We start from the raw sequence: 24,476 nt of genomic DNA on the forward strand, positions 1-24,476 counted from the left end.
CATTAGGAAGGTTGAGAACCTCTGGTCTACACAAGCCAATAGTCATGGTGAGTGCTGCTCGCTTAGAGGACCCAAGTTCAATTCCCAGCACTCATGTCAGATGGCTCACAATCACCTGTAACTTCAGCTCTCTCTCTTCCGACTCCTGCACTAAAATGCACATATCCATACACAGACACACAAATTTTTTTTTTTTAGATTTATTTATTTATTTTGTATATAGCATTCTGACTACATGTATGCCTGCAGGCCAGAAGAGGGCACCAGATCTCACTATAGATGGTTGTGAGCCACCATGTGGTTGCTGGGAATTGAACTCAGGACCTCTGGAAGATCAACCAGTGCTCTTAACCCCTGAGCCATCTCTCCAGCCCCACAAAATTTTTTTTAAAAGTCACTGTCTTCTTCTTCTTTTTTTTAACTAAAACAGCTGACCATTTTATTTTCACGCTTCACAATATAAGTGAAAACTGCCCCCTTTTGTATCACTTCTCCCTCCAAGTGTTCTCTCTGTTAGGAAGGAAGTTCCTTGCTATGCATCTAGTAAACACTCAGGCTCAGTACCAAGATCTCCTGGTGAAACAGAACAAGAAATACAAACCGGTAACGAGCGCTTCTGCTCTTATCTGGCAGGGTCATGCCGGGCCGCGTGGGCACCATCATAGGGCGGGCGGGGAGTCTCATCACTGGAGGCCTGGGCATCATGGGCATGTGGTCTCCCATGGGTGGTCTCATTCCAGGAGCTGGTCCCACAGGCATCATCCCAGGAGGAGGGGGCCCATCACTGGCATCATGGGAGGGCCTCCCATGTCGGGTGCCGGCCTCATGCCAGGCCGAGGAGGACCCGGGAGACTTGGGGGAGGTGGGATCATGGCCCCTGCAGGCAGAGGAGCAGAGAACAGAGCCATAGGGATCTTTCCTTATTGAAATGCAGCCGTGTTTTGTCAGTCAGGCTCTGGGCCTGCTCTTCCATCCATTTCTGGTAATAGTCTTTCACATTCTCTTTGTGTTTCCGAGCACTGCAGTGTGTCTTCCTCACAGACGGGGAATCATGGGTAAGACACGGATCACAGTAGTCACAATAAAACTTAGGCACGATGCTCACAGGCCGTTGGCTACTCGAGTCCCACTGTCTTCTTTTCTCCTTTTGTTATAATTCTGAGCTGGGTCTATTGGATTTTTTTTCTTTGTTTCTTTTTTCTTGGGGGGGCAAGGTCTCACGTAGCTCAGGCTGGCCTTGAAGTCCATATACCACTGATGACGACTTTGAACCCCCAATCCTCCTGCATTTACCTAGATGCTGGGACTAGAAGTGTGTGCTCTCAGGTCCCGCTTGGCCTGCTATTTTTTGACAATTTACCCACTGGGATCCATACATGAAGTAGTTCTCAGGCTTAGCAACCTAGAGATGTCTGCGTCACATGATGGTAGTCCCTGCTTGAGAGACAGAAGCTATGAACAAGCTGGTAGTCCCTGGTTTGTCACAGCAGGAGGGCCACACCGGAGCACCTCTTCTCCCCAGATACCCATCAGCTGGGGACTGCAAAGCCACTTTCGGTTTTCACACCATCCAGGAGAAGGCAGTGTGTCCTGGAAGTCCCAATCAGGCTGGTAAGCTAGGACAGACGGATCCTGACCCGCACACTGGAGTGGGTCACAAGGGCACCATAGTGTCCCACCCAGGAACGAGTGTCTCTTCCATACTGCTCAAAAGACACATACCGGATGCCCTTGCCAAAGTCAGAGAACACGTGAGAGACCTGTGGGACACGAGAGGGACAGAGCAAGGCTGGCGGACCCCTCTTCCTCCATCCTAGCAGACTCCCTGAGCACCCAGATGGCACCCGGCCATACTCTAGGTGCTGGGGCACAGCAGTGAGGTCAGCAGCGAAATGGGGGGCTCGGTGCTGAAGACCTGGGGTGCATGAGGGCAGTGGGCATTCTCCAGGAGGAAGGCAGGTAAGTGTGAAAATGAGCAAGGAAACGCCTCACGCCTCTCCGGGTGATGTTGGATCAGAAGGCCTGGGAGCGATGTGAGGCTCTGGAGAAAGCCTTGCAGATGCTAAACAGTGCAAAGGCCCTGAGGGAGGAGTGCCTGCAGCAGACTGAGGAGAGAGGAGGGGTGGGCTCGGGTAGGTAAGGAGACAGTGTGGGGCTTTAGGGAACATGATGAGCCAAAATTGTGGCGCCCTTCCCCGGGTTTATCTTCATTCGTTACTGTTGATTGAGAGAGGTTCTATGTAGCCCAGGCTGGCCTCAGACTCACAAAGATCCACCTGCCTCTGCCTCTCAAGTGCTGGAATTAAAAGGCCTGAACCACCACTTATTATAGAAACAGGGTTTCAGGTAGTTCAGGCTGGCCTTGAACTCCTGACCCTCCCACGTCAGTCTCCTAAGTGCTGTGATCTGAAATGTGCACAGTCAGGCCTGGCTTTTGTGGGATCGAAGGCCACTCAGGATTTCTGTGCCTCAACTGCTCAACTCTGGGATAGTAACAGGCCAAGTTCAGCCATTACAGCACCTTTAAGGACGCCTTGAACATAGTAGGTGTTAATAAATACTGCATGACTGGGCCGTTGCTCTAATAAAACTGATTGGTTAATCATTAAACATCTTGGAGCAGAGTCTAGACGTAGTGTAAGGGCACAGATCCCGTCAACGAAACCGGAAATCAGCAGGGTGACTGTTATATGCAGGCACCATGGAGTGGCCCAGGGGCTGAGGGGACGGCCAGTCTGGACTCACTTGTCGCCAGCTCCTCTCGGTCCACTGAAGGACTGGGTTGGGTGAGGCAGAGAACTTGACCACTTCATTTTCATATTCATCCAGTAGGCGGACCCGAAGCCGGTAAACGCAGCCGCAGTTCTCACGGGCGCCCCACCTGTAAGGTGATGGTGCGACTTCAGGTCCCTGCCACCCAGCCAGCTGTCTGGGTTGGCAGGAGGGAGGCTGAGGGTTGCGCTTTCCTGCACCTGAACCAAGGACTGTCCACTTGGGAGCATCGAGGCTGAGTGCTGGGGCGGAGCTAAATCATGAGGGCGGAGCCAACCCTGAGAAAAGAGCCTAGAAGACTTTGTTATTACAGGAAAGTGGAAATATGGTGTTCTAGAAAGGAGCCACGCCGAGGCAGGAACGTGTTAACCTGAAGAAGGAACCAGAGCCCAGGAGAAGAGAGCGAAAGCTTTTCAGGAGGCTCTGGTGCCTCTAGCCAGGCTTCTCCATCACCCTCTGTGAGCAGCGTCAGTTCTTTGGGCCAGTGTTGCCAACTCGTCAGAAGCCTTGACAATCCACAAGACTTTAGGGTTGGCTCTGAGTGGAACGATCGCATGGAGCCCGTCAGTGGGTTTGTGTGCATGATGCCTGCCCGCGTGGGAAGAGGTAGAGGGAGAATACAGGGAGGGGCTCTCGGGACTAAACGGGGTTCCTCCCCTCTCCTAGTTCTGCTGCTGTAAGTACTTCCCGAGAAAGGGGAGCCCAGTGGAGCTGATGGGGGCGAGACTGAGTTAACCTTGTAGCCCACTCTAGCTACTACCACCGCTGTGGCTACCGGCCCTGTCGGTCTTCACTCACCAGTCAGCTATGCAGATTTCAATCTGGGCACTATCCAGCAGCTCCTGCCACATTCCTTCCTTCACCAGGTCTACAAGCTGCCTCTTGAAGCACCACCTGGGAGGGAGAGGCTGGGGCTGAGACAGGGTCCTAAAACTACTTCCCGAAGTCTCTCCTGATCACTGAGCTTAAAGTCACCACTCGGCTTGCTCTTCAGGGTAAGAAGGTGGATGGTGCATCGCTTACATCCACTCCCATTTTCACCCTGCTCTGCCCGCAGGAGGCTGATCTTCACGCTAGTCTCCTCCTTGGTGGGCCCCACACACTAGGCAGCTGAGCAGGGAATTCTGGGGCCTCTTAAGATTCTGGGATTCCAAAAGAGAACGTAGATGTTTGTCAATGGAAGTGAGCTGTGTCAGGACCAGCCTAAGTATGCATAAATGCTAGAGAAAATGGACATGGTAGCACCAGCCTGTACTGTCAGTCTTTGGGAAGTGGAGGCAGGAGGATCAGGAGTTCAAGGCCAGTCTCACCTACATAACGAGTTAGAAGTCAACCTGGCCTATATGAGACTCTGTCTCAGGAGGGGAAAAAAAATCAAAGAATTTGGAGCCATATTCTCTGGGTTCAGATCCCAACTCTACCATTTACCTTTTTATTTGTATATATTTATTTATTTTGAGACAGGATCTCGCTATGTGGTTCTGACTGACCTGGAACTTGTTATGTAGCTCAAGCTGGCCTCAGACTCACAGAGATCTGCCTGCCTCTGCCGTGAGAATGCTGGAATTAAAGGCTTATGCTACTATTCCCAGCCACTTTATTTTAGATATTAGCTATCTCCTATGCTTTAGTTTCTCGTTATAAGTTGAGGAAAGAAAAATACCCATGGTGATAGATTTAGCAGATTACAACAGTAGGGGCATGATTCCATGCCTATCATTCCTGAAGACCTCGATCTCATCCCTAGTGACACAGAGACCACCAGCACCAAATAAACAGTGACCAGCGTCAGGTGTGATGTGGTGGCACATACCTGGAATCCCAGCATGCTGGAGATCAGGGCTTAGGGAGATGGCTCAGTAAGTAAAATGCTTGCCTTGCATGAAGCCCTGAATTCCATCCCCAGTAGTCACATAAAAAGCCCAGAGCGCAAGCAAGGTGTCAGGGGGGCTAACACCTTCTTCTGGTCTCTTTGGGCACCTGTACTCACAAGCAAAGCTCACCTCTGCACACATACACATAATTTAAAAAAATGATATAAAATATTTGCTGAATGAAGAATGATGGAGGGAGGGAAAGTGGAACTAGCGGCCTGAAGTAGTACCCTCCCCGTCTTTGGAGCCCCCCCCCCCCCCAGGCATCAGGGGCCACTCACTCAAAAGAAGTCACGAAGCAGGTCTGGGAAGGAGCCCCTGGCACCAGCGTCAAATTCTTTTCCACCGCCCAGCCGTTCCCGCCGTGCTCTACTTCCCAACCTCTGAAGCCCTCTGTAGAATAGAACGGGGCTGAGTATACAGCATTTACCCACCAGCTCCAGGGGCAGAGGCCTCCCAGTTTGCCCATCAGCTCCTCCCCAGTACATTTCAATCTGGTGGCTTCTTACTGATCCTGTCTTCCAAGTACCTGTATTCCTGGCCTTACCGATCCTGTCACCCAAATTGTTTCTGCTTTCAATTTTGTCAGACGCAGACTCCTTTTTTCTTTTCCTTTTTTTTTTTTGGTTTTTCAAGACAAGGTTTCTCTGTATATCCTTGGCTGTCCTGGAACTCACTCTGTAGACTAGGCTGGCCTCGAACTCAGAAATCCACCTGCCTCTGCCTGCCAAGTGCTGGGATTAAAGGCGTGCACCATCACTGCCCAGCCACACGCAGACTCCTAAGACCCCCCCCCCTTGATCCCACCTTTCTATCTTCCGTCCTTCTGCCTTGCCCCGTCCACCCGCTCAGGTGACGCACTCAGTGTTTTGTTTTTTTGTTTTTTCGAGACAGAGTTTCTCTGTGTAGCCCTGGCTGTCCTGGAACTCACTCTGTAGACCAGGCTGGCCTCGAACTCAGAAATCCGCCTGCCTCTGCCTCCCAACTGCCGGGATTAAAGGGGTGCGCCTTCTGAGGCTCCACGGCCTTCTGAGCTGGCTTTGCTTTTCCTTGCTGCTCCTAAGCCCCGCCCCCCGCCTGGGTCTCCCAGGCTTTAGGTCCCGCCTACTAGGCGTTAGACTCCGCCCTCTACGGGTAAGCTGGGCTCACAGACTACAAAGTCCATTCTCTAAGAGTCAGGCCCCTCCCACCAGCCAGAAGGCCCCGCCTCCGGGTGATAGGCCCTGCCCCCGGTACCCACGTTCTCCGCAGGAGTTGTAGATGAGGTTGCGGCCGAGCGGCGCTCGCAGGCAGAAGCGAGCCAGAGCGCAGAGTGGGAACTCATCGTGGCGATCGCCATCGGTGGGGCAGCGCTGGGCCAAGGTGTAGAGGGCTCTGCCCTCCGCGCTGCGGTCACGGGCCAGTTGCAGCAGCCATACGCTTGGGCCATCTACCAGGTCGCGCCAGGCGCGGCACACCGGCCGGCAGCGGGTCACTAACGCGCGAGGAGGCACGTGGCTCAGAACCTGCACCAGCAGCTCAGGGGGCAGCTCGGCCAGAGCCACGTGCGGAGCTTCTGTCTTCTGCCGTCGTGAGGGCCGGGCTCCCATGTCCCGCTGCCAGCGTCCTCTGGTTTGTGGGTCAGCCTCCCAAGGTCATGGACGGGGTCAGGATGCCTGGCAGCAGACAAGATATAGAGCACACCCGTTCCTCTGGCGCCAAAGACGCTCTCCAAGTCTAACCCTATCCCAGCAAGGTGTGGGAGAGCGCATGTCTGCCTGTAATGATAGCACTCTGGAGGCAGAGGCAGGAGGATTGCTGTGAATTTGTGTCTAGCCTGTCCCACATAGTGAAACCTTTTACAAACAACAAAGGTCAATGAGGGGGAAACCATTTCTGTCCAGACTTGTGCCATCCATTTGGGCCTTGGAATCTACTATATATCTTGTCACTTTCTTCCTGAACTTATCTGGAATGCAAGTCTCCGATTAACCGCCTTCCAAACCAGTAGTGTGTCCTTGCTCCTCTGAGCTGGATTCAGCCCATTCCGTCTACCCTCCACCAGGCCCTCATCTGAAGACCTCAGTCACGGGGACAGTGAGTCCACCGCCCACCATATTCTAGCCTAGGGTCCATCATTTCCCCTTTCTCCTTCACTTTCTCCAGTGTCTTGGAGACCCACAACCCTTCCTTGGAGACTTTGGTCTCCAATCCTATGTTCCTACACCCTTTCCGCTGCCCCTCACTCTTTCCATACCTAGCTTAAAGCCCATGGCTGACTAGTAAATCTTGCATGCACTCTCGACCCTGTATCTCCTCACACTAGTGTTGTTTGAATTCCAACTCTGAGTTCCCTGTGCCTATACCCACAGGAACAATCCAGTCTTACTTGGTAGCCTCATGTCTCTGTGAAGTAAGCCCCTGAAGTGGAAATCTCTGGTTTCTTTGGAGATTCAGCTGTGTGATATTTTTCTGGAAACTGTCTTATGAGAGAATGCTGTTGCTGAAGCAGACACGTGGGAGGATGTTTGGCTGAGAACAGACATGTTTTTCTGGAAGCTGCCTGGAAGAAGGGCATGTGATATTTTGCTAGAGCAGACACTTGAGAGAACATATGATGTTTGGAAAGGATATAAATAAAACCCGACAGACAGTGGATGATGCTGTGTGGCATTGGTTCACCTTGCCACTCTGCTGGTCTTCATTTGTCATGACTTCATAGAGAGAACTGCACCGAAGAACTTCTGGTGGCGATCTGGTGGCTTCTTGTTGCTTCCTTGGATTTGAGCCCCATCGAAATGCTGTTGCTTATTTGTGAATGGTGTTTGCAAATGGGTTGGGCTACTGCTGATGATTCCTGTGAACTGAACTGAGGATATCCTGACAAAGAAGACTGCAATCACCCCAAAGAACTATTTCTATTTATTTTTTTGGGTTTTCGAGACAGGGTTTCTCTGTGTAGCCCTGGCTGTCCTGGAATTCACTCTGTAGACCAGGCTGGCCTCGAACTCAGAAATCTGCCTGCCTCTGCCTCCCAAGAACTATTTCTAAACAGGTCCTCATCCTACTTTGCCCTATTAACTTTTCCTTTCCACTACCTCTGGAGGGTATTGGGCTAGTTGGGAGGTTAAAGTGTTTAAGAACACTTATTAAAGTAGGTTTTGAAAAATATAAGCCTATAAGCCCTCCCCACCCCATCACTCTCTTCAGTACTACCTGGGAATCAAATTCTTATATTTACTCTTTCCTCTCCTCCCTCTGTCTTTTCTCTCTCCTCTCTCTCCTCTCTCTCTCCTCTCTCTCTCTCTCTCTCTCTTTCTCTCTGTCTTTCTTGCTCTTCCCTCTCTCCTTCTTTCCCTTTCTCCCTTTCCCTTCCCTGTGATGTCTAGGCTGCTGCCCTTAAACCCAGGGTCCCTGTCTGCCTCCCAAGTGTTAGCCACAGCCATACCATTTTTGTAAATCTCCTCCATCTTGGTTAAACAATTCCCCAAACTGAAGTAATACAGTCCCTCAGACCATTTTTGTTTATCTTGTTTTTTGTTTGCGTTGTGGTTTCTGTTTCATTTTTGTGACAGGGTCTCATTATATAGCCCTAGCTGACCTGGGACACCCTATGTAGAACAGATTGGCCTTTAACTCAGAGATCGACCTGCCCCTGTCTTGGGATTCAAGGTGCGAGCCACCATGCCCAGAGGTTTTTCTAGATTCTTGAGTTCCCCACTGGCATCCTACTCCATCCCTAATGACTGGCCACGAGATAATTTTTTTTGGATCACTGATTCTTTTTGATCAACTACTCACTGGTTAGCCCTAGCAATGGTTAACTGCAGGCCAAAAGGGAAATCTTTTAGTCCTCTTTCCTGTTTTCTAACCTTTTAGCTACTCCAGCCTGTAAGTGGACTTGGAGTTCCCTAGTTTCTTGAATTAGAGAATCCCCTCTATTGGCCCTTTTTTTTTTTTTGGTTTTTCGAGACAGGGTTTCTCTGTGTAGCCCTGGCTGTCCTGGAACTCACTCTGTAGACCAGGCTGGCCTCGAACTCAGTAATCCGCCTGCCTCTGCCTCCCAAGTGCTGGGATTAAAGGCGTGCGTCACCACCACCCGGCCAAGCCAAGCTTGAAAGCTGTCAGCTGCGTGTAGGAACTCCAGGCCTCTCTGTGGGGATGCCCAGGGTACCTCCCTCCCACAGTCTGGAGGCTAAATGTCAATCACTGGCTGAGACCAGTTGGGGTGGGGGAAATCAGATACTGCCTGCTTGCTACTCAGCCACTAGTAAGAGAGCCTGAGCCTGCATGTTTGTTGGTTGGTTGTCTTTGGTTGGTATGGTAACCGGGGATGCTGCTAACATTCCATCTGCAAGGACTTAGGACTGTACATTCCAAAAAGGACTGTGATGGTACTTCCTCTCTAACATGTAGCTCCATAAATCGTGAGTCAGAAGACCTCTGTCACTGAAGAAGTGTCACCGCCAAGGGACTTTCCAGGTGGCAGTCTAAAAATGTCTCTGTCTCCCCCGTAGAGTCACGATCCCTCTGAGGAGTCCCAGAGCGTTGCTAAGTAGTTAACAACCGCCTAGGTGGGGGTTTGGGGTGGGAAGACTAATGTTTATAGCCTTGGTTGCTGCCTGGGGTGTGAATCACACAACCACCCTGCCCAGCTGAGGTCCCGGAGCTGCGAGGTTGGAAACTGATGCAGGCAGTCTATTGGTTTGAGCCGGTGCAAGCAGGTCCCAGCACATCCCTGCCAGGTGTCAGCGGCTGACATTTCAGCTGGCCCCTTGAGGGCGGTGTGCTGAAGACAGCAGGGATGGGCCAGCTGTTTTAACATTCCCAACATGCGTACCAATGTAGAAGCCATCATCAGGTGACCCAGCCTCATCATCTTACAGCAACGACAAATGAGACCCCTGAGTGTAGGCCAGTGGGCTGAACCCAGTTAATTCCCAGAGCGCCGAAAGAAAACATTATTTTTGCAACCATCTATCTTTGTTCTCCTACTCCAAATCCGAGATTGTTTTCTTTTTTAAGGTGTGTTGTGTGTTACTATGTAGCTCTGGCTGTCATGGAACTTGCTAAATAAACAAGGCTGTGTTTGAACTCACAGAGATTCAACTGCTTCTGCCTTGGGAGTGCTGGGATGAAAAAGGCATGTGCCACCACACTTGGCTTTTTAAAAGTTTTTTTTTTATAGTTACATCAATTTCAATTCTCTTCTTTCATTGGGGATCCAATTCAGGTCGCCTTTACCCACTGAGCCTTGTCACCAGCCCTCAAGTATTCTAGAATTCGATGGTAATTTTTATTTTTGTTGACGTTGTTAAGCAGGGTTTCATTCTTGTGCAAGTCGGATTAGAATATGCCTTAGCCTTGGGCTTCCTAGAATCACAGCACCAAACTGCTGTAGAACGTGTCAATGGACCATTTATTGAACTGAAATCCGGCCCTTTAATAAAGTCTTTTAAAGTCTTTTTTTTCCTGATGGGTGCCACGATGTTATGTGTGTGTTTCCAGCAGGGGGCGCTGGAGGAGCGTGGCAGGCGGCTGGGCTGTATCGGCAGCTTTTGGGCTTCTCTGTGGCATGCACCTGCAGGCTCTGGTGCATCTGTGGCATCACCAGGATTCTTCAGCGCTTGACTCCTGCCACATGTGTCTGACAACACCGGCTCGCTCCAGACACTTCCCTGTATGCGGTTTTGTCTGGCATCCTACTGGATATGCACTTCCGGTAAATCTAATTGCAGCCTGGGGCTGCTATCTTTTTTTTTTTAATTGTTCTTCCTTTTGATTTCTTTTTCTGTTTGTTTAGATGACACTTGTTTATATACTGCGTGTTGTTTACATGTGGATGCGCTTATGCTACAGCCTCGTGTGGCCATCAGGAAAGTTTGTAGGTGTCAGTTCGTTCCTTCGACCAGGTAGTTTCTGGGGATGAACTCAGGTTTCCCAGTTTGCTGACAAGTGCTGTCCCCCTGAACTATCTCAGTGGCCCTTCTTGGTGTTTTTGAAACAGGTTCTAGGCAGCCAAGGCTGGCCTTGAACTTCTTATCCTTCTGTCTTTATCTCCCAAGTGATGGGATTACAGCCGAATGGCAGCTCATTGAACTCAGTATGTGCTAATTTTTCTCTCCCTCCCTAATTTCCTCTCTCCTTCCTCCCTTCCATTTCTTAGTAATGGTCTCCCTATGTTGTTCAGGCTGGCCTTGAACTACTGGGCTTAAATTACCTTCTTGACTCAGTCTCTCAGGTAGCAAAGAATACAGACTAGCACTTGGGCACATACTCATACATATAAAATAAAATAAATATAAAATGATGTTTTAAAAATAATTATTTAGCCAGGCGGTGGTGGTGCACGCCTTTAATCCCAGCACTTGGGAGGCAGAGGCAGGCAGATTTCTGAGTTCGAGAGTTTGAGGCTAGCCTGGTCTACAGAGTGAGTTCCAGGACAGCCAGGACTACACAGAGAAACCTTGTCTCGAAAAACCAAACCGCCGGGCGGTGGTGGCGCACGCCTTTAATCCCAGCACTCGGGAGGCAGAGGCAGGCGGATTTCTGAGTTCGAGGCCAGCCTGGTCTACAGAGTGAGTTCCAGGACAGCCCGGGCTATACAGAGAAACCCTGTCTCGAAAAAAAAAAAAAAAAAAAAAAAGAAAAACCAAACCAAAAAAAAAAAAATACAGAAACATTATGGGAATGTGTTTTCCTTTTACTCCCAGGTGTGGGATACGGGCTGCTTCAGACTGTCCACAGCAACTGACTGTGATTTGCCTCGTCCTCTAGCAGGGACGTGATTTTGCCAGCAGCAGGTAGTTTTTGTGACTGTGTGACATTTGGAATTCTGGGGACTTTTCAGAGGGTATATGAAAGCTGGGGTCCTGAGAGGAAGGGTAGGTTGTTTGCTGATGGTTGTTGTTTGGTAAGTAGTTGTGAGCAAAGAAGAAAACAAAAAGAAACTAGATATCCTGACAGTGAAGATTAAATTTGCCTCAAGGAACTCAAAGCCCCTAATCAGCAGGAAGTAGTTTAACTATAAGTCACCCCCTTTGTATCCTTTTTCCTCTCTCCTGTTTAGTATTAGGGGGTTGAAAGGTCAAGCAGAGCGGAAGAAAGAACTCACAAAGTAGCCAATGACTGGCTACACTGAAACATCTTGCCAGCCTGTTTGTTTTGTTTTGTATTGGTTTTCCTGAGACAGAGTCTTGCTATGTTGGTCTTACAGCCTGAGCCTCCCAAGTGCAGGGATCACAGATATGTGCTTTGAATTCAAGAGATCCACTTGCCTCTGTCTCCCAAGTGCTGGGATCAAAGGTGTGCAGCACCATTGCCTGGCTCCTGTTACTCTTCATAGCTCTGAGACATCAACAATCATGGTTCCAGTGACTACGTGATTCCAGGCTCCTGATTGGTCTCTGATTGACACATACCACACAGTCCCTGCATCTGGCTTCCTCCTTCAAACAAACAGCTAACAGCAGCTCATCCACACTGTTGGATGGAGCCGTCGGCTCCACTCCCTTTTCACTGCTGAGTCATATGCCAGTAACCAGACAAACCACAATCTGTTTTATCTACTCACCTTGATGGACACTTGAGCTGTTTCCCATTTGGAGCTGTTATGAATGAAACTGCTTTGAGCACTCATGTATGAAGGTCTATGTGGGCATAGGTTGCGTTCTCTTGAATAAATACCTAGGAATGGAATTATTGGATCATAAGGTAATTATGTATTTCACTGTACAACAAAACGCTCAAGAGGGCTGGAGAGGTGACTCAGAGGCTAAGTACACTGGCTGCTCTTCCGGAGGATCTGGGTTCAATTCCCAGCACCCACATGATAATTCACAACCACCTGTAACTCCATTTCCAGGGGATCTGATGCCCTCTTCTGGCCTATACAGGTACTGTACTCGTGTGGTGCACAGACATACATGCAAGCTAAACACATTTACACTTAAAATTAAACTTACATAAAACTTAGTTAAAAAATAAATTGTGTGAGCCCACCAGTGAGGGGCTAGGGGATGGCTCAGAGGTAGAGTGTTAGCTCAGCATGGCCATAACCGTGATTCATGCAAGGCACCATAGGAAATAGAGAGAAATTAAATCTATTAGTATAAAAGGAAATTTAAGATGGCTGTAAGTTTATTTACAAGGACCACAGAATGAAGGGGAGGAGAAATAAGTGAATTTAATCAGTTAACAGCTGCAGGCCAAACTAACAGAAAAGCATTCTGTATTAAAAAATATTTACTGTGCATGCCGTAGTGTGCAGGTGTGGAGGTCACATGACAACTGGGGGAGTCTGATGTCTCCAGCACACGGGTTCTTTACCTGATGAGCCCTCTCTCTGGTTCCATTCTGCATTTTTTTTCCCCAGACAGAGTTTTTCTGTGTATCAGCCCTGGCTGTCCTAAATTTGATTTGTAGACCAGGCTGGCCTAGAACTTACCTAGCCTCCCAAGTGCTGGGATTAAAGGCATGTGCCACTAAGCCTGGCTAATTCTGCATTCTTTAATGTTTTTTTTTTTTTTTTTTTTTTTTTTTTTTTTTTTTTTTTTGGTTTTTCGAGACAGGGTTTCTCTGCATAGTCCTGGCTGTCCTGGAACTCACTCTGTAGACCAGGCTGGCCTCGAACTCAGAAATCCGCCTGTCTCTGCCTCCCAAGTGCTGGGATTAAAGGCGTGCGCCACCACCGCCCGGCAGTTATTCTTTAATGTTTTCATATCCCTGGCTGGCCTGGAGCTCCTGCATACACTGGGAACTCGGTATTTAAGATGCATCTCAGCGCACAGGACTCTATAATGTATCTGGAAACTTTGTTTCAAACTCTGAGCACTGCAGCATCTTGCTTAGAGTTCCACTCAACTCAGTACCAACCTAGGACTTCCTAGGATGGTACTCCCCCCCCCCCTGAACTTTCCATTCACCATTGTCTGCCTGTTTATAGCCAGGGAAGATTCCAGAAGGCTTTCCTTCCCCATATATTGACTATGGAAATGTGTGTGTGTGTATGTGTGTTTCCGAGTGGCCTTGCAGTTGGTAGCTATGAAACCTATGGGATCAGTCTTGCCCTGTCTAACATCCCCCAACAACTCAACAAGCAGGAACATTACCACACCTCTCCACCTTGGAAGTTTCTGTGTGCTTTGCTGTGCTGGGGATCCAGCCTGGGACTTTCACCTGCTAGGAAAGCTAGACCACAGACTCTAGCCACACCCCCAGCCTCCCAAGAATTTTGATTGAAGTAAGAAAATCAAAACCATGACTGTGGGTTTTTTGTTTGTTTGTTTCATAAACTACAAGAGAAAGGAATAAAACGAGTTTTGGTTCTCACAGAAACAAAGCCAAAACAAGACACGGAGTCCTCCATCTTGGCAGTATTAGGCATTCTCACACGGGCCAATACTGGGCAAAGATTACCTTTTCTAAAAATGGTGCTGAAACAATTGGAAATAACTTTATTCTACTTTTTTTTTTTCAAGACAGGGTTTCTCTGTGTAGCCCTGGTTGTCCTGGAACTCACTCTGTAGACCAGGCTGCCCTCCACCTCAGAGATCCATCTGCCTCTGCCTCCCGAGTGCTGGGATTAAAGGCATGAGCCGCCACCACCTGGCTGGAAACATGAATTTTTAAATTTTATTTTAGGTATATGGATATCCCTGCATGCATGAATATGTAGTACCTGTGGAGGCCACAGGAGGGCAATGTGACCCCAGGACTGGAATCATAGATAGTTGTGAGCTGCCATGTGGGTACTGAAGTTGAACCCGGGTTCTCTAGAGGAGACACCGGTGGGTGCTCTAAACAGCTTGGATAATTCTCCAGCCCCAAGGAACCTTTAGAAGGTGTAGGCTTGCTCGAAGAAGTGCCTCACAGTGGGTGGGCTTTGAGGTTTTATAGTTTTTTCTCACCTCCTGTTCTCTTTTCTTATTATGTGAATGAAATATGACCAGCCGGCTTTCTGCCATCTTCCTGTTGCCACGCCGCAGCATAGCTCTCCCGCTGGCACCCGGCGCTAAAATGAACCCTTTCTTCCTTCAGTTGCTTATCATAACTGAAAAGCAACTAATACACTCCCACAATAAGTAAATAAATAAATGCCCCCCCAAAAAAAGCCATTTAAAAAGATGAATTTAGCCGGGCGGTGGTGCCGCACACCTTTAATCCCAGCACTTGGGAGGCAGAGGCAGGCGGATTTCTGAGTTCGAGGCCAGCCTGGTCTACAGAGTGAGTTCCAGGATAGCCAGGGCTACACAGAAAAACCCTGTCTCAAAACAACAAAACAAAACGAAACATGAATTTAGGTTATTAGAGCTGGATGTGGAAGCTCACTCACCCCTGCAGTCCCGCCACTCTAGAGCAGTGGGTCTCAGTCTTCCAAACGCTGTGACCCTTTACTACAGTACCTTAGGTTGTGGGTCCCGCCACCGTAAGATTATTTCATTGCTACTTCATAAGTATAATTTTGCTACTGTCGTGAATCATAGTGTAACTATGTGATATGTGACTCCCAAGGGGGTGGCAACCTAGAGGTTGAGAGCCTCTGACGTAAGAGGTAAAGGGAGGAAGATCACGCACTCAAGGGCGTCTTTGGTTAGAGGTAGAGGCCAGCCTGTCTCATAATAAATATATACACTCTTAAAATAAAAAAATGTCTGGACTCCTAAAGCGTCTGGCTCCAGGCCACGGGTGTGCTGGAGTCTGTGTTGTCGAATACTTGCTAAGGGTAACAGCTGTGGAGGCAAACGCGTTCAGGGCCCTTGGCAAATGGCTCGCTGCAGTTGTGAAGGCCTTACTATGATTATGCTGAGTGCCAGAAGGTGGGCTTCATATGGCGGCCTGGATGCAGGATGGGAGGAATGGGGGTAGAGACCTGTGTGGGGAACAGAGCTGACACAGAGGGCCGTCTCACAGCCCAGTGGGCCTCTGGCTGAATTTAAAAAGGACAGAGAATAAACTTGGTTCAAAAAAAAAAAAATAATCCAGGTTACCACGTGACCAAGTGAGGGGGGGGCGCGGAGAAAAGATACATAGGAAGAAAGAAAGTAACTAAGAAAAGAAGGCTGGGCTGTAGAGTTGATGGACACTTGTCCAGCACTCACAGAGCTCTGGGATTGGTCTCCAGCACTGCATAAACCAGGCATGGAAGAGCACATCTGTCACCCCAGCACCCAGAGCTAGGATAGGAGGGTCAGAAGTTCAAAGACATCCTTGGCTACAAAGCAAATGTGAGGCCTGGGCTGCCTGAAACCAAGTCTTAAATAACAACGGCACCGAAAACCAAGAGTGGACACTGGGGCTGGAGCGCAGGACAGTGTTTGCTTCCCAGGCCCTAGGTAACCTGCAATATGGCCAGGAAGGAAGGAAGGAAGGAAGGAAGGAAGGAAGGAAGGAAGGAAGGAAGGAGGGAGAAGGGAGGGAGAGAGGGAGGGAAGAAGAAAAAAATAGATATCAGACAGGACCGAAGAACAGTTAACAGTCTTCAGAGCTGAAGAGGCTGCTGTAGTTAAGAGAATGTCTTTACTAGGAGAATAGAAGAGCCATGTAACACACACACACACACTTCAGCACTGTGTCCAGAGAACACAGTGAATGTCCTTTACCAGATGTGGTGACTGTACATGTACTTTGCTCCAGGTTTCTGGGAAGTGTTAGGAAATTCTCACGGAGCCCGACAACCCCATGAGGTAGATGCTGTTTTTCACCAAGGGGAAACTGAGGTTTGGAAGGGCAGAAGATATGCTCGCCTCCCTTAAGCAAGTAACCTGTAAAGCAAGGGCAGAGCACAGAGTCATGGGAAACTCACAGATTGAATGGGTAGTATTTTGTGGCCGTGGGTGGGTATGAGACAGCATTCTCTGTGAAGCCCTGGCTGTCCTGGAACTCACTGTGTAATCAGGCTGGCCTCGGACTCTCAGAGACTTACCTGCCTCTGCCTCCCCAGTACTGGGATTAAAGATGTATACTACCAAGCCTGGTTCTATTTTCATTTTGAGACAAGATCTTACTGTGTACTGAGGCTGACCTTGAACTCATGACCCTCCTGCCCTAACCTCCAGCATGCTAGGCACACACCACCACCATACCTGGTCTCCGATCTGTTGAGTTTTGATGGCGGATTCAAAACACAAGGCAACATGTGTTTGGCAGGCTTTGTAAGGGGCCAACACAGCACCGGAGCGAAAAACTGACCAGCTAAAATCCGGTTGCATCTGCTTTCCTTCTGCAGGAAACAGAAAGGACTTTCTATACCGCTGACTCCGGTGGACCTCTTTCAGAGATTTGTGATTTACTGGCTTCCCCGACTGCTTATGTGGCGTCTGGCACAGTGACTGCACTTTGATATGGTTTGGGCAGAGACCTCCCACTATGTCACTCAATAGTTAGGATGTGAAATCTACTGCACAGGTCTCCAGGGTCCGGACCACTGGACCCATTCTATACTGCTTCATTTCTATTTTATCGTACTTTGGTTTTCCTACTTAAAAAATACATTAGTGTGTGTGTGTGTTTGTGTGTGTGTGTGCGCGCGCGCACGAGTGGGCGGGCGTACAGTGCATGCACATGCACATATCAGTATCCACCCAACCCTTTTCCAAAACTTTAAATTATATTCATTTAGAAAAGTTTAGCTGAGTATGGTGACACACTGTTCTAGTAAAAGGGACCCCCTCTATTTGTTTTATTGATTCTTGCTATGCTGAGGTTTGAACCTAGGTTCTCCCTAATTCTAGACTAACACTCTACCACTGAGCCACGCCCCCAGCCCCTCACTGGGGGATTCTAGGCAGGGGCTCTACCACTGAGCCACGCCCCCAGCCCCTCACTAGGGGATTCTAGGCAGGGGCTCTACTTCTGACTCACTCCTCCAGTTCAGAAATACAATTTTTAAAAATTAGTAAAGTAGGAGGAAAGAAGCTAGCAGTGATGTTCTGTTTATAGGGAAGGGTAGAGATTGTGGACCTGAGACGGCTGTTTCCTGTTTCATCCACGGGTTCAGTGGTTACACTGTCTAAAAGTTGAGCGATAACAATATAAGAATTTGTCTAAAAGATCTGGAAGTGGAGCCGGGGAGTCAGCTCCGTGCTTAAGCGCTCTCGCTGCTCCCACCGAGGACCCGAGTTCAGTTCCCAGCTCCCACATTCAGCAGCTCGCCAACTTCAGGGGACCCGGTACATGCTTTAGGTTTCCATGAGCACCTCCATGGGAGTGTATCCCTAACATACATACACAGACATAAAAATAAAATAAATCACCCCAGCCCACTCTCCCCACCCCTCCACGGCTCTCCTGCCACATCTGTGTAGCCCTGGCTGTCCTGGAACTCATGCATTTCCTCACACTCTCCAGCTGTTTTCGGCTGGAGCTCAGGGATGAGGCTAACGTGGATAGTTAGTTAGCTCCAGAGACATCCAGCCCCGCCTCCTCTCAGCCTTCCCAGTGCTGGGTTTACCAGCATGCTCATCTTGCTCCAGCTTTTTCTGTGGGTATTGGGGATCTGAACTCAGGTCCCTGTGTTTGCCAGGGGTGGCCCCACCCAAAAGAAAGGACTGGGCTCTCTCACACTCAATCATTAATTAAGAAAATGTACTACCGGCCAAACTGATGGGGGTATCCTTTTCCCAAGTGATTTTAGCTTGTGTCAGTTCGACGCAAAACTAATCAGCACACGGTGATTGCTTAACATCAGATTTGTGCAGAGGCAGGTGGATCTCTGAGTTCGAGGCCAGCTTGGTCTATACAGAACGCGTTGCAGGACCGCCAGGGCTACTGGTGAAAAACAAAACACTAAAATCAGATTTGTGTTCTTTCTATTTCCAGGACAGGGAGTGCAATAAAAGCAATGAAAGGCCTAACCTCAGAAGAACAAATGTTACACTGAGAAGAGTAAACACAGCTGAGACGCATCAATGTAGCTAAATCAGGACACAGCCTGAGACTCTGAAGTTCTCATTCTGTAAAGGAGCTGCCAGCCGGAGTGATCCAGCCGCGGCCGCCGGGCCTACTGTGAGAACACATGTTGGTCTGCGAAAGCTATTTTGTTTTTCCTTTTTGGTTGGCTATTTTGGGGTGGCATGGATAAAGCGGAGAGCGTAGGTGTTGGAAGAACCGTTGCTTTCTTTCTTATTTTTTTAAATTGAGTTTAAATAAAAATTAGATGTTATCGCTGCACATGTGTTTGATGTGTGAGTGTGCTAGCGTGTGGAGGTCAGAGGACAACACGGGGGAGTCCGTTCTCGCTGTTAAGTCTGAGTCTTAAGAATCACCATGAGGCTTGGCGGCGGGCACTTTTCCCTGCTTGGCCACCAGGTTCCATAAAAACGAAGTATGTATGAAACTTGGAAACTGGGACATGAAACCCATGACTTTGAATGCTATCTTAAATATTAATGAAGACAAATAGTAGAGTGGGGTGAGCACTGAAGAAGAGACAGAAGATCTCTGAGTTCAAGGCCAGATTGGCCTACACACCAAGGCCAGTCAGAGCTATAAAAGAAAAGAAAAACTAAACACACACACACACACACACACACACACACACACGCACGAAAAGTAAGGCCTTTTCAGTGGACTTGTAGCTTTGCAACTTGCGCGTGTAAGAGAGCACTGCTTACTGGAAGAGTCTGGGAAAAGATGTAGGGGCTCCTGCGTGTGTGTGTGTGGGGGGGGGGGGGGGTAGGGGTGGGGTCAGGGCGCGGGTTGGGACAGGGCCAGCGGAGAGACGCCTCCATTCTCCGGATTGCTACAGCTGCTGGTGTGGACACGACCCTCGAGTCCCATCCCGGGTCCGTACCTGTCCCGGAGCTCACCGGGCGGCCTGCTCTGAGGCAGCGGGGAAGATCCAATCCCTGGCCCCGGCGCCTGGAGGCAGTCGGAGAGTAACCCCGGGTCCGCGGAGAGCCGTGACGTGGGATCCGAGTGGATCGCCTTCTCCTATGCTCAGGATCCCGGGGGCACCGGGCAACGTCCCAGCCTGGGTGAATCCGGCCCAGGGCCGCGGAGCTAGGCCGCCCGTCCCCAACGTGGCTGCCAACCCCCTGGTGCACCCCCCCACCAGCACCTCCCCTGCCCTCATCCCCGAGACCCGCCCCGCCCCTCTTCCGCCCCAGGCAGCCTTTCCTTCCTAACGCGGTCGCTAGGGAAAGTTCTCCAGTCTCTCCGCTGTGGCTCTGACCTTCGCAGGATTTGAAACCGGAGGATGAATGCAGAGACAGAATCGGAAGCAGAGTCCGTCTTCAGCACAACTGTTCGCCACCCGGGCTCCGTGGCAATCGCCATTCAGCTGTTCCCCGTTAGCGAGCCCCTCTCCTCAGGGGAGATCAGCATCCTCCTCGTCTACGACTTACTTACCCATATTCAGGCTGGTCTGGAACTCACAGAGAACCACCTGCCTCTGCCTCTTGAGTAAAAGGCCCCAACGCAGACACCAGTAACCTCTCAGCTATTGTTATTATTTTAGATTTATGATTTATTTTTATTTTATGTGTGTACTGGCTGGTTTTGTGTTAACTTGACACAACTTAGAGTCATCGGGACGAAGGAGCCTCTGTTGAGAAAAATGCCTCCATGAGGTCCAGCTGTAGGGCATTTTCTCAGTTAGTGATTGAAGAGGGAGGGCCCAGCCCACGGTGGGCAGTGCGGTCCCTGGGCTGGTGGTCCTAGGTTCTATAAGAAAGCAGGCTGAGCAGGCCATGAGGAGCAAGCCAGTAAGCAGCACCCCTCCATGGTCTGTCTGTGCATCGGCTCCTGCCCTGTTTGAGTTTTTGTCCTGACTTTTTTCTTTTCTTTCTTTTTTCTTTCTCTCCCTCCTCCTCCTCCTCCTCCTCCTCCTCCTTCTCTTCTCCTTCTTCTTCTCCTTCTTCTTTTTTTTTGATTTTTCGAGACAGGGTTTGTCTGTGTAGCCCTGGCTGTCCTGGAACTCACTCTGTAGACCAGGCTGGCCTGGAACTCAGAAATCCGCCTGCCTCTGCCTCCCAAGTGCTGAGATCAAAGGCGTGCGCCACCACTGTCCGGCCTAGAGGTCAACTTTCAAAAGTTGGTTCTTTCCTTCAGTGGTGGGTTCCAAGGGTTGAACGCGGGTGTCAGGCAGGCTGTGACAAGCTCTTATACACTGAGCCATCTTCCTAGGCCTACATTTTATTCTTCTGGGACAGGGTCTCTCAAATAATCTGGAAGCCCCAGGGATCCTTCCTGTGTCTTTCACCCTGTTGGGACTGTGTTACTGATGTGGGCCACACTTAGCTTTTTACACGGGTGCTGGGGAGCCAGGCAACAGATACTCATCGTGTGCAACAAGCACTTTACAAACTGAGCTACCACCTTAGCCTCTTATTTATCTTATTTTGAAACACTTCTCATTCTCCGTAGCCCAGGCTGGCCTCGAACTCACCATCCTCCTGCCTCTGTCTTCAGGGCACAGTGATTTCAGGCTTCTGCCGCCATGCTGAGATTGTGAGTGTGTTTCTAAGGATGTCCGTGGAGGTCGTGCCTGTAGCTCACTCGCCACCCCCGCCTGTGGTTCTACACCCGGCAACGGAATTGTTGGGGTGGGAAGCTTTAGGGAAGAAAGTCACAGCTGTTATTCAGAGGAGAGTTTTGATGGATTAATTGGGTTAAAATTCATTTGCCTGCAAGCGCTAGAAACCCACTGTAGCTAGGGTGAGGGAGAAGAGGAATATAGCCCAGTGTAAGTTAGGAAGTGTTCCCAGCAGTATGGTGGTGTTCCCAACAGCATGGGGGTGGTGCTCCACACTTATAGCCTGGAAGTTATAAATAGGCTAAAGCATCTGGGGTGGTGCTGCATGCCTGTGATCCCACCACTGTGAAAGTGGAGGCAGAAGGATGGCAAATTTGAAGGCTAGCTGGGGCTACACGCTGAGTTTCAGGCCAGCCTTGTGTTATGTGAAACCTTGTCTTGTCAATCGGGTGCTTGGCTAGCAGGCACAAGGCACAGGGTTCAGTCCCCAGCCCTGCACTAACCCAGCATGCTGGCGAGTGCTCTAACCCTGAGCACTAGTGAGGGCCGGGCTGGATGGAGTCTGTAATGGAAAAGAAACGGGGGCTTTCCCCCTCTAGGCCTCTTGTCTGTGGAGTAACGTGTGTAATGTTCTCATAAACAACACGGAGGCGAAACCCTTTCGACCGAGGGTGGTTTGTACAGATTCTAGCAAGAGTGCTCAGCTGCACGGACGCTCGGGTGCAGAGTGAAGTGGGGAGCAGAAGTGAGCTTAGGGAAGACATCTGGGCTCTGAGAGAAAAAGACGTAGAAGGCAGGCATGCGGCACATTTGGAAGGGTGGGAAAAGTTACCATTGCCGCACCTTTTGGCCTCCTCAATCTGACAAGAGGCTGTCTCCAGGGTGACGGCTGACAGTGACCAAGGAGACTGTTGCAAAGGAGACAGAAAGTCAAATGTCAACCTACACGCTCAGGTGATATTTATTTATTTATTTATCGCCACCACCAGGGGTTGGCCCCATTTGGATAAACTTAATTTTGTGACAGGGCTGTGTAGCCCTGACTGTCCTGGAACTCCCTGTGTAAACCAGGCTGGCTTTGAACTCACAGAGATCCCCTGCCTTCCTCATACCTGGATCAAAGGTTTTTGCTACCACACCTTCCTCATTTAGATGAACTCCCAAGGTAATAATCCTTTTATAAATTATTTGGGGATCTCATACAGTGCACCTGATCACACTCACTTCCCATTCCTCCCAGGTCACCCTTCCACCCGTGCGTCCTTCCCCCCCCCCCCCAAAGACACCAAGTCCAATTTATGGAGCATGGTCAAACTCCCAACGGCCAGTCCCTTAAGAAAACTGAATCCTCCCCCACCCTAACCTGCCCCAGCCCAGCCCAGCCCAGCCCAGCCCAGCCCAGCAAAAGCCATCAACTGTGAAGAACTACACTTCAGCATTTTTATCACAATTTTTCATTAATTAATTAATTAATTAATTCACTTTACATCCTAATCACAGCCCCCCCTCTCTCAGTCTCCCCTCACAGACCCTTCTTTGTACCCTTCCCCTTCACCTCTCAGAAGGGAGCAGTCCCTCCCAGGGAACCAACCCACCCTGGCATCTCAAGTACATCTTCTGCCATTGGTACCAGACAAGACAGCCCAATTAGGGGAGCAGAACTCACAGGCGGCAACACAGTCAGGGTGTGCCTCCACTTCAGTTGCTGAGGGACCCACATGAAGACCAAGCCGCACAACTGTTATGTATATGCAGGGGCCTTGGTCCAGCCTGTGTATGCTCTGTGGTTGTTGGATCAGTCTCTGGGAGTCCCCAAGGGTCCAAGTTAGTTGTTTCTGTTGGTCTTCGTGTGGAGTTCCTAATCCCTCTGGATCCCTGAAACCTTTGTCATGATTTTTGTTTGTTTGTTTGTTTGTTTGTTTGTTTTTCGAGACAGAGTTTCTCTGTATACCCCTGACTGTCCTGGAACTCACTCTGTAGACCAGGCTGGCCTCGAACTCAGAAATCCACCTGCCTCTGCCTCCCAAGTGCTGGGATCAAAGGCATGTGCCACCATTGCCTGGCCTTTGTCGTGATTTTTAAGAGCTCTTTTCAATAGCTTCTTCTCTGGACTATTTCTTTTCGGGGTTGGGGGGCAAGGTGGGGAGAGGTTGTCACGGAAGGCTTCAATGTTTCTCATTCTCAGTTTTGAGTCTGCTGTCATGGATACCACTGTAAAGAAAGCGTCCTTGCCCACAGCAGTTGGAGGCAGTATGGACCATGAACCAACATGGCCTCTGGCAGCCAGATGAACTTTCAAGGGCAGGTAAACAGATTCCAGAGACAAAATTACTATCCCATCCTCCTTTTATTATAAAGACTTATTTTATTTTTATTTATGTCTCTGTGTATGTGTGTATGTGCCCGTGTGTGTGCGCGTGCGTGTGTGTGTGTGTGTGTGTGTGTGCCCACAGAGGCTGGAAAAGGAAGTCAGTCAGGCCATCAGGAGCTGCGGTTACAGGCAGGCAGGCGCTGGGAGCAAATTCTTGTGCTCTGCAGGACTTGTACTCTTGACTGCTGAGACATCTCCCCAGACCCCTCACCCATTCCTTTGGTCAGAAATCAAGATTTAGAGCCGATCAGAAAGAATGAAAGAAAGAAAACTATAAGAGGAGTCTATAAATAAACACAGTCACGGATTAGAGTCACTTAAATTATTTTAAACAGTTTAATCTGGGGGCAGGCACACACCACGGTTCCAGCAGGGAGATCAGAAGACAACTAGGGGTTGGTTCTCTCCTTTCACTGCGTGGATGTTGGGGACTGAACTTTGTTCTTCAGCCTTGTCAGCAAGCGTCCTTACCTACTGAGCCATCTTGGTGACCCAGAATTGGCCTTCTTTTGATGGTGTCAACAAAATCCTGGTTCCTCCATCTTCTTCCCTATGGGTTAGCCTGTGGTTATCTTTGCTTTTTTTTTTTCCTCAATGGCTGTTTTCTTTCTTCCTCTCTTCCTCCTCTTCCTTTCTCTGTTGAAACAGGGTGCTCCAGACTGGTTACAGGACCCATAACACTCAGCAACACTTAAGATCTCAAGGAGCCCAGCAAGGTGAAATTCTCAGAGGTCTCCCCAGCATACCTGTGTCTCAGGTGTCCCTGGAGCTCATTCCTAGGGATCAGGGAGATGTTAGCCAATACCTCTGGGTGAGCCAAGCCTTGTTGCATTTGTGACTTTCTCAAATGCTTGGTAAATGCTTGGATCCTGTAACTTGGATATACTGCCTGTGATGGGGAACCACCCCCCATCGGTGGTGTGAGGGTGCCCCCCACCGGTGGTGTGAGGGTGCTCCCAATCGGTGGTGTGAGGGTGCTCCCCATCGGTGGTGTGAGGGTGCTCCC

At 49.6% G+C, this 24,476-nt stretch overlaps 1 protein-coding gene across 2 annotated transcripts; it reads right to left on the minus strand.

Moving 5' to 3' along the window:
• Nucleotides 1-131: 131 nt before the first annotated feature.
• Fbxo17 (F-box protein 17) lies at nucleotides 132-19,611 on the minus strand. Of its 2 annotated transcripts, XR_003713801.1 has the most exons (8): nucleotides 19,417-19,611; nucleotides 12,199-12,311; nucleotides 5,887-6,301; nucleotides 4,928-5,039; nucleotides 3,571-3,666; nucleotides 2,746-2,881; nucleotides 472-1,760; nucleotides 132-142 (listed from the first exon to the last, which is right to left on the minus strand). XR_003713801.1 is itself a non-coding variant. In XM_028786220.1 (7 exons), exons 3-7 carry the CDS (start codon nucleotides 6,233-6,235, stop codon nucleotides 1,617-1,619), a joined length of 837 nt encoding a protein of 278 aa, XP_028642053.1. In that variant the 5' UTR covers nucleotides 6,236-6,301; nucleotides 12,199-12,311; nucleotides 19,417-19,611; the 3' UTR covers nucleotides 366-1,616. The 2 variants fall into 2 exon arrangements, 1 of the variants encoding a protein (XP_028642053.1); XM_028786220.1 differs by lacking the exon at nucleotides 132-142 and having other exon boundaries at nucleotides 366-1,760.
• Nucleotides 19,612-24,476: the final 4,865 nt, after the last annotated feature.

The sequence above is a fragment of the Grammomys surdaster genome, unplaced genomic scaffold (assembly GCF_004785775.1).
Source record: "Grammomys surdaster isolate TR1022 unplaced genomic scaffold, NIH_TR_1.0 125430, whole genome shotgun sequence".
NCBI classification, from domain to species: Eukaryota; Metazoa; Chordata; class Mammalia; order Rodentia; family Muridae; genus Grammomys; species Grammomys surdaster.

Bases quoted from the DNA above. Each gene is read 5' to 3' on its own strand.
- Fbxo17 (XM_028786220.1), bottom strand. From the start codon at position 6,235: ATGGGAGCCCGGCCCTCACGACGGCAGAAGACAGAAGCTCCGCACGTG. The intron at 3,667-4,927 runs GTGAGTGGCCCC...TCTCCCTCCCAG, and splicing joins TGCTTCGTGACTTCTTTTGA to GTGGTGCTTCAAGAGGCAGC. The intron at 1,761-2,745 runs GTGAGTCCAGAC...CGTGTCCCACAG, and splicing joins CCGAGAGGAGCTGGCGACAA to GTCTCTCACGTGTTCTCTGA.